Below are 9081 nucleotides of genomic sequence, written 5' to 3' on the forward strand. Positions count from 1 at the left end.
GTTGTGAGAGTTGTAGTTGAAGTAATGGGAGTTGTAGTGGAAATGGGAGTTGTGGTTGTGGGAGATGCATTGGTGGGAGCTGTTGTAGTGGTTGGACTTGTAGTTGTGGTAGTTTGAGGTGTGCTTGTACTAGGAGTGGTTGGGGTTGGGTTTGCCAGAGTTGCGGTTGAGGTAGTGGAAGCAGTGGGAGATGTGACAGGAGTTGTTGTTGTGGTAGCTGTAGATGTGCTTGTTATAGTGGCAGTTGGATTTGTGGTTTTGAGATTTGTGGTTGAAGTAGTGGGAGTTGCAGTTGAAGTAATATGAGTTTTTGTAGTGGAAGTTGGAGTTGTGGTTGTAGTAGTGGCAGTTGGCGTTGTGGTTTTGAGTTTTGTGGTTGAAGTAGTGGGGGCTGTGGTAGTGGAAGTGTCTGTTGTGGTTGTGGTAGTGGGATATGTTGTGGTGATGGTAGTTGTGGCTGTAGTAGAAGAAATTGTAGTTGTGGTAGCTGGAGTTGTGCTTGTAGTAGAGGCAGTTGGGGTTGTGGCTGTGAGTTTTGTGGTTGAAGTGCTGGGAGCTGTGGAAGTGATGGTTGTGGCTGAAGTAGCAGGAGCTGTAGTTGTGGTAGCTGGAGTCGTACTTGTTGCAGTTGTGGTTGTGAGAGTTGTAGTTGAAGTAATGGGAATTGCTGTAGTGGAAATTGGAGTTGTGGTTGTGGGAGATGTTGTGGTGGTTGGACTTGTAGTTGTGGGAGTTGTGCTTGTACTCGTAGCGGTTTGGGTTGCCAGAGTTGTGGTTGAGGTAGTGGGAGCTGTGGGTGTAGTAGTAGGAGTTGTTGTTGTGGTAGCTGGAGATGTGCTTGTAGTAGTGGCAGTTGGATTTGTGGTTTTGAGATTTGTGGTTGAAGTAGTGGGAGTTGCAGTTGAAGTAATATGAGTTTTTGTAGTGGAAGTTGGAGTTGTGGTTGTAGTAGTGGCAGTTGGCGTTGTGGTTTTGAGTTTTGTGGTTGAAGTAGTGGGGGCTGTGGTAGTGGAAGTGTCTGTTGTGGTTGTGGTAGTGGGATATGTTGTGGTGATGGTAGTTGTGGCTGTAGTAGAAGAAATTGTAGTTGTGGTAGCTGGAGTTGTGCTTGTAGTAGAGGCAGTTGGGGTTGTGGCTGTGAGTTTTGTGGTTGAAGTGCTGGGAGCTGTGGAAGTGATGGTTGTGGCTGAAGTAGCAGGAGCTGTAGTTGTGGTAGCTGGAGTCGTACTTGTTGCAGTTGTGGTTGTGAGAGTTGTAGTTGAAGTAATGGGAATTGCTGTAGTGGAAATTGGAGTTGTGGTTGTGGGAGATGTTGTGGTGGTTGGACTTGTAGTTGTGGGAGTTGTGCTTGTACTAGTAGCGGTTTGGGTTGCCAGAGTTGTGGTTGAGGTAGTGGGAGCTGTGGGTGTAGTAGTAGGAGTTGTTGTTGTGGTAGCTGGAGATGTGCTTGTAGTAGTGGCAGTTGGGGTTGTGGTTATTAATTTTGTGGTTGAAGTAGTGGGAGTTGTGTTTGAAGTAGCAAGAGCTGTAGTTGTGGTAGTTGGAGTCGTACTTATTGCAGTGACAGTTGTAGTTGTGAGAGTTGTAGTTGAAGTAATGGGAGTTGTGGTTGTGGGAGATGCGTTGGTGGGAGCTGTTGTCATGGTTGGACTTGCAGTTGTGGTAGTTTGAGTTGTGCTTGTACTAGGAGCGGTTGGGGTTGCCAGAGTTGTGGTTGAGGTAGTGGAAGCTGTGGGAGATGTAGCAGGAGTTGTTGTGGTAGCTGGAGATGTGCTTGTAGTAATGGCAGATGGGGTTTTAGTTGTGAGTTTTGTGGCTGAAGTGCTGGGATCTGTGGTAGTGAATGTGGAAGTTGTGATAGTGGGAGATGTGGTTGGGGTCATGGTTGTGAGTTTTGTGGTTGAAGTGCTCAGAGCTGTGGTGGGAGTTGTGGCTCTAGTAGAAGGAGTTGTACTTGTGGTAGTAGCAGTTGTGGTTGTGAGTTTTGTGGTTGAAGTAGTGGGAGCTGTGGTTGTGGTAGCTGGAGTTTTGTTTGTAGTTGTGGTGGTTGTGGTTGTGAGTTTTGTGGTTGAAGTGCTGGGAGCTGTGGTAGTGGTAGTGGAAGATGTTGAGGGGATGGCAGTTGTGGCTATAGTCGCAGGAGTTATAGCTGTGGTAGCTGGAGATGTGCTTGTAGTACTGTCAGTTGGAGTTGTGGTTGTGAGTTTTGTGGTTGAAGTAGTGGGAGCTGTGGTTGTAGTCGCAGGAGTTGTAGTTGGGGTAGCTGGAGATGTGCTTGCAGTACTGCCAGTTGGGGTTGTGGTTGTAAGTTTTGTGGTTGAAGTAGTGGGAGCTGTAGTTGTGATAGTGGGAGATGTGGTTGGGGTCGTGGTTGAAGTGCTCGGAGCTGTGTAAGTGGTAGTTGTGGTAGTGGGAAATGTTGTGGCTCTGGTAGAAGGAGCTGTACTTGTGGTAGTTGGAGCTATGCTTGGAGTAGTGGCAGGTGGGGTTGTGGTTGCAAAAGTTGTGGTTAATATAGTGGCACCTGTGGTTGTGGAAGTGGGAGTTGTGGTTGTTGTAGTGCGAGATGTTGTGACTGTAGTAGAAGGAGTTGTACTTGTGGTAGCTGGAGTTGTGCTTTTAGTAGTGCCAGTTGAGTTTGTGATTGCGAGAGTTGTGGTTGATATAGTGGGAGCTGTGGAAGTGGAAGTTGTGATTGTGGTCGTGGGAGAAGTTGTGGTGGTGGAAGTTGTATCTGTAGTAGAAGGAGTTGTACTTGTGGTAGCTGGAGTTGTGCTTGTAGTTGTGGCAGTTTGGGTTGTGGTTGTGAATCTTGTGGTTGATGTAGTGGGAGATGTGGTGGTGGTGGGGGATGTGGCTGTAGTAGAGGGAGTTGTACTTGTGGTCATTGGAGTTGTGCTTATAGTAGTGGCAGTTGGGGTTGTGACTGCGAGAATCTTGGTTGAAGTTGTGGGAGCTGTGGTAGTAGGAGATGTGCTGTTGGGAGTTGTGGCTGTAGTAGCATGAGTTGCGTTTAGTGGAGTTGTGGTTGATCTTGTGGAAGTGGAAGTTATGGTTGTGGTGGTGGGACTTGTGACTGTAGTAGAAAGATGTGTACTGGTGGTAGTTGGATTTGTGATTTTTGTAGTTGCTGTTGCGGATGTGGTTGTGAGTTTTGTGGTTGAGCTAGTGGGATCTGTGGTAGTGGATGTGGCAGTTGTGGTAGTGGAAGATGTTGTGGTGGTGGGACTTGTGTTTGTAGTGGGAGTTGTACTTGTAGTGGTGGAAGTGGCAGTTGTGGTAGTGGGAGTTGGGTTTGTGATTGCAAGAGTTGTGGTTGAAGTAGTGGGAACTGTGGTTGTGGTAGTGGGAGATGTGCTGGTGGGACTTGTTACTATAATAGCAGGAGTTGTAGTTGTGGTAGGTGGAATTGTGCTAGTAGTCATGTCAGTTGTCATTGTGAGAGTTGTGGTTGACCCAGAGGAAGTTGTGGTCATCGAAGTGGAAGTTATGGTTGTGGTGCTGGGATTTGTTTCTGTAGTAGAAGGACTTGCATTTGTGGCCATTTGAGTTGTGCTTGCAGTTGTGGTAGCTGGAGTTGTACTTGTAGTAGTGGAAGTACCAGTTGCGGTTGTGGTCATGGTAAATGTTGTGGTTGTGGGAGTTGTGGCTGTAGTAGTGGCAGTTGGGGTTTTGGTTGAAGTAGTGGGAGCTGTGGTCATGGTAGTGAGAGTTGAGGCTGTAGTTGTGGTAGCTGGCGTTGGGCTTGTTGCAGTGTTAGTTGTCGTCCTGAGAGTTGTGGTTGAAGTAGCGGGAGCTGTGGTTGTAGTAGTGGCAGTTATGGTTGTGGTGGTGGGAATTGTGGATGTAGTGGAAGACCTCGTATTTGTGGTAGTTGGAGTTTTGTTTGTAGTAGTTGCAGTTGGGGTTGTGAAAGTTGTGGTTGATATAGTGGGGGCTGTGGTCGTGGTTGTTGTCGTGGGAGACATGGTGGTGGGAGTTGTAGCTGAAGAAGAAATTGTGGTCATGGTAGCTGGAGTTGTAGTTGTGGTAGTAGTGCCTGTTGTGGTTGTGAGAGTTGTGATTGAAGTAGTGGGAGCTTTGGTTGTGGAAGTGGTAGCTGTGGTAATAGTGGTAGTGGGAGTTGTAGCTGTTTTCGCTTTTGTTGCGCTTGTAGTAGTGGCAGTTGTATCTGGAGTCATGGTTGTCATGGTCAGAATTGTGGAAGTGGAATCAGTAGTTTTGATAGTAGTAGTTGGTCTTGTGGTTTTCATGGTCAGAATTATAGCCGTAGTAGCAGAAGTCTCTGTCGTAGTAACTGGACTTATGGTTGTCTTATTGTGAGTTGTGGTTTTGGAAGATGCAGTTGTAGTAGCAGGAGTCACCATGGTTTTGGTAGTTGGTATTGCTGATGTTATATGAAGTGTTGCTGTAGTGGTGGAGGCTGTGGTTTTGTTAAGGTCTGGAAATTCTGAAAGAGATTCAAATATATCAATTAAACCCTTTTTAAGATCAAGATCTTAAAATGAACACTGATGGCATCAAATTAAATGGAAATTCGCCCTCATTCGTCCTATAGAATACATCAGACACTTATTTCATTTTTGTCACCTGGAACAAGGAGATCATGCAGGTGGGTGATGAGTGGATAGTTGCTATCATTACAGAACTTTCCACTAAAATCATCGAGGTCCAGAGACCAAACGAACACTCCTCCAAAGTTGTTTGTTTTTAGGAAGCTGACCTGTGAGGATGTGGGTTAAAATACCTTTATAATTAATGGGTGTGTTAATTTTCAAACTAAGTTTGACTAAGTTATTACAAATTTAAAAAAGATGATTACCTTTTTTTCAAAGCTGTCTTTATTATCAAATCCAACCCATTGGTTTTCAGTGACAGCATATGGAACTTTCTGATCAGTAAGCAGATGGACTTGTGCCCCTTGAATATAGAGACAAGTCTGAAAGAAACCAAGACAAAATACACTTAGTAAAAATTTGAAATTTGCCACTCTAAATACACTGGAAGTTTACAGTTTCTATTGGTATTAATTAGATATGGAGAGTTCAGTGTAATATACCTCATAATAGGCCCAGAATCCTTCTTCACCAGTATAACAGCCTTCTTCACCAGGGCCGGTGGCTGGTGCTCCAACATCAGTAGACACAGAGGACAGGGTAAACGCTCGCCCATATGTTGCCAGTCCCAAATTCAACAAATGTGCAGGTGCTCCTTGTTCCCTCCAGTACCGCATGCCATCCTCCTTAAATGTGTGAGAAAAAAACAATATGGATAACATTTTTGATAGTACATCGGGAAATAGATAGCGTTGGCAGAAAGTTTATGAATCCTCGTATTTACAGTATTGTATCCAGTATCTTTAAATCCCCGGTGTAAGGGGCTGTGATGTCCTGTCGCATTTTCCCAGGGGCCATGGAAGTCAAATGTCAGCACATTTATGAAATCCAGGTTTCTGATAAGATGCAGAGAAGACTATGTTAAGCACCCGAACAGCTAATCACAGGTAAAATGTGAAGAATAACGTTCTAGTTTACCTGGCAACCTGGGCGACTTCATAACTGGCATCAATCACTGCTTTCTCAGCAGAGACACTAGCAGTGAGGATTAACCTGTCTTGGTTACTTGTAGCTGCCTCATCCACAAAGGCCTGTTTGAGCTCCTACACAAGAAGAAATCATGGTCCAGACTCAATTAAGGTTAAAATCTTAAAACCCACACACTTGACTATCTATGTATGGTTCACTTTCACTTAAGTTTAAAATGTTACATAAATACTGACAGTGGCAGAGGAAATCATCTCACCTGACACAAGAGAGTGAATTTCTGCTTGTTGTCTGATTGGCTTCCTGCTCCTCTAGGAAACCTCCAGTCCAGGTTGAGCCCATCAAAATCATATGTTCTCAGTAGTCTGGTAGCAGACTGGATGAATATTTTCCTGTTCACTTCTGTTGACACTACTGAACTGAATCTGGCAAAGATACAAAACAGTGTTCTCAACATTCACAGGAAAGTAAACAATAAGAATGTGTTAAATTATGGTTCTGATTTCATGGATAAAGAATTACAATTTTCAGTCTTATTCCTTTGGATTTCTTCTTTAGGCTGTCCATGCAACTGAAGTAAAATAGTTCTAATACAATTAAAGTTCAACATATATATTGCCAGCTAAATCCCACAGTGCAAACACAAAGCTAGTTGATTTCAACATACCAAGGTAGAGGCAGCTTTTGACTGTGTGGCTGTGATAAATGTGATTATTTTACAAAAAAAACCACAGAAGGGTTAGTCGCTTGTTTTACAAATTAGACAATGCTGAAGTGTTAATTCGCATTATTAAGGTTAGGGAGTTGCTTTAAATTTACATAACCTAAACTTGTGCTGTCATTTTTGAATCCACATGTTGTGCATTGAACAGAAATACAGCATAAAGGGACAAAAGCATCATGTTTTTAAAAAAAAAATACACGTTTATGTGTTGTTTGTTCACAATGATCCAGTGGTCCACACAAAACTTACTTTTGAGTGTTAAAGGTCATGCCACCGACTGCCAACAGGGTTTTGAGCAGTGGATTTCTGTGGGAGCACCAAAGTTTAAAGTAAAGAACAAAAACAAAACTGAACATAATTTCCATATTATTTAAAAATAATAATATTTCAAGTCTACATATCTTGCCTGGTTTTGAGTTCATTGAAGGACTGATAACGTTGTAAGTCCGTTACACTTCTGGGGATCAATTCATTTAAACTGCTTATATCAGAAAAGGCGAAGATCAGATGGGTACACTGGTTCGGATCAATGTTTGAAATCATGAACTTCCCATCCTCCGCTCTGTATTCAGCCAAGCTGTTATAGTAACACACCAGCCTGGAGGAAGAGGCTAAGACATGGAAAAAATATATATTTTAAAAGTTTTCAGTGACTGAAGTTTAATCAGATCCCCTGTTTCCCAAGGCAGTTGATTTGGATAAATAAATGTTATAAACTTACCCAAGCTGATGATGATCAAGCAGAGACCTTCAGAATGAGAGTGACAGAATTGGTAAGCATGAGGTTAAAAACAAAGCTCAAGACGTGAAATTTATCTAACCCATATTTTTAAAAATCATCATTGGAGGTGAATGAGTTAAAAATCAGCAACATACAATTTTCAAGATAATTGATAATCCATTGACCTACTGCATAGTTTATATGAATTTGTGAATAATAATCACTGAAAATCAAACTTCCATATACTATAATATTGGTTAGTTTATGCACAAAAACTACTTGGTTGGTTTAGTTTTAGTTTTGTTTTTGTTACAGTGCTGTTAATAATTGCTTTTTGCTGTTGGTTCACGCCTACGCGTCGTCCATTAATTTCTGATTATGGACACCTCGTCAGGCATTATCCCTGACATATTCCTACACATCTGGAGCCTTCTTAACTGCTGCTTCCTTCTCATTGTCTTTGTTTAGGTTAGGCCTCTATAGGTGCTGTAAATTAAAACGCTTTTGACTTCAGTCACAGTTATGAAAATGTGTTAGCATGCCAGGATGTTTAAGTGATGGTGGCTGTGTAAATGTCTATAAGAACATCAGATCAAGGCAACTGTAACAAACACCTGTTAGGTTCCATTGATTAGACTTTCTCTCGTTGAGCAATCGCCATTAAATCTTCAAATATCAGTGTAAGTGTAAAAATCTCTTCATGATCTAGGTGAAATAATTATTCAAGAAACCATTTACTCGATGAGTGTGCCTTACCTGCAGGCAAAATTAGTTTGCACATGTTGTTGCTATATGGATAAAAAGAAACAAAAAACAAAATAATTGTAATTTGAAATATAAACATTATTTACACATAAATCTTCACATAACACATCCGATGTGTGATCCCATTGCATCTAATGTACAGTGTCATTATAGTACCCACATATACAGTACTCAGTATCTGTTTTTGTAACCCCTGTGACTCTAAACCAACAAATAACCTCAAAAATTTGCACCAATTAGACAGCCATTTAACATGTCCCTCATACCAGAAGTTTAGGCATATAATTCATGTGATAATGAGGTAAGTGGTGACAAAAATGTTGTATAGCAGGATGGTCACTACCCTAGATAGTTTTTTTTATTTATATTTATCTCCCTGCAGTTTGACAGTAGCATGAGACTACTGACAGGAAAATGCAACTGTACTTAGAATAATCAAAACTGAACGCACACTTAAAAATGTTTTCTTAGGTCTATTATTTTGTGTCCCCTTTTCTAAATGCATAATGTTTTCCTTTACCTTTGTCGGGGTAATCGGTTAAGATTCAATCCGTGACCAAAGAGCATCTGGAAAATGTAAAATAAGCTTATTATGTTACAATACACAAATAAAACTTTAGAACACATTGTTCTAATTAAAAGGATAAAAGTGAGTAAAATGTAACAGTACATCTGACAAATGCCACACACACACACACACACACACAGACACACACACCACACGCAGATTCACTGCAACCACAAATGCATTAAATGCAGGTGCAAAATGGAAGACACAAACAAGAAGTCAACTTAGAAAACATTTCCAGAGAAATTACCCACCTGCAATTGAACAGACTAGTTACTATGCTTATAATCCATCGGGTCTGGTCAATTGATTTGTGTATTGTGAAACCATGCCACTCTATGCCTAATGATAATTACACAATGGTCTTAATAGATAAAACACACAGCATTACTGGACAGTACAGTGTTGCTCTAACCCCCCTAACCTATGTCTGGCTTAGCGAGTGAGTGAAAACATTTGAGAAGTATAGCAGTAGTATACATAGAAACAAGTAATTCTAAAAAGGGATACTTACAAAGAAAAGGCTGAAAGAAACATGTACTTTCTCTCTTGCTCTGTCTGATGAATGACTGACGTGTTTCTGGCTGTTACAGTAAATTGAGTGGATAGCTCTTCCAGGGTGTGGGTATGGCTAAACAAGGTGGGGGGTAATTAGAGCAGGGTTCCAGTGTAATGGGCAATTAGACACTTAAAGAGACAAAGACAAAAGTTCTAACTCAGCTAATGTCAGACAGGAAACACAGTGATCCCACTTTATATT

At 41.8% G+C, this 9081-nt stretch overlaps 1 protein-coding gene across 1 annotated transcript in view; it reads right to left on the reverse strand.

Annotated features, from left to right (window-relative positions):
- Window positions 1–7776, reverse strand: part of LOC146985133 (uncharacterized) — an 18809-nt gene extending 11033 nt beyond the window's left edge. The window contains exons 1-14 of the mRNA XM_085783239.1: window positions 7745–7776; window positions 6989–7015; window positions 6674–6878; window positions 6517–6573; window positions 5803–5968; window positions 5535–5659; window positions 5341–5452; window positions 5060–5242; window positions 4823–4939; window positions 4591–4723; window positions 2756–2857; window positions 1621–1729; window positions 1278–1443; window positions 131–1227 (exon numbers count right to left, since the gene is read on the reverse strand). Coding sequence (XP_085639365.1) covers window positions 131–1227; window positions 1278–1443; window positions 1621–1729; window positions 2756–2857; window positions 4591–4723; window positions 4823–4939; window positions 5060–5242; window positions 5341–5452; window positions 5535–5659; window positions 5803–5968; window positions 6517–6573; window positions 6674–6878; window positions 6989–7015; window positions 7745–7769 — 2624 coding nt within the window. The 5' untranslated portion in view covers window positions 7770–7776. The remainder of the gene's footprint in view (window positions 1–130; window positions 1228–1277; window positions 1444–1620; window positions 1730–2755; window positions 2858–4590; window positions 4724–4822; window positions 4940–5059; window positions 5243–5340; window positions 5453–5534; window positions 5660–5802; window positions 5969–6516; window positions 6574–6673; window positions 6879–6988; window positions 7016–7744) is intronic.
- Between the last annotated feature and the right edge of the window lie 1305 nt (window positions 7777–9081).

This window comes from Trachurus japonicus, chromosome 7 (assembly GCF_045865225.1).
Source record: "Trachurus japonicus isolate A0001 chromosome 7, Traja_1.0".
NCBI lineage: Eukaryota > Metazoa > Chordata > Actinopteri > Carangiformes > Carangidae > Trachurus > Trachurus japonicus.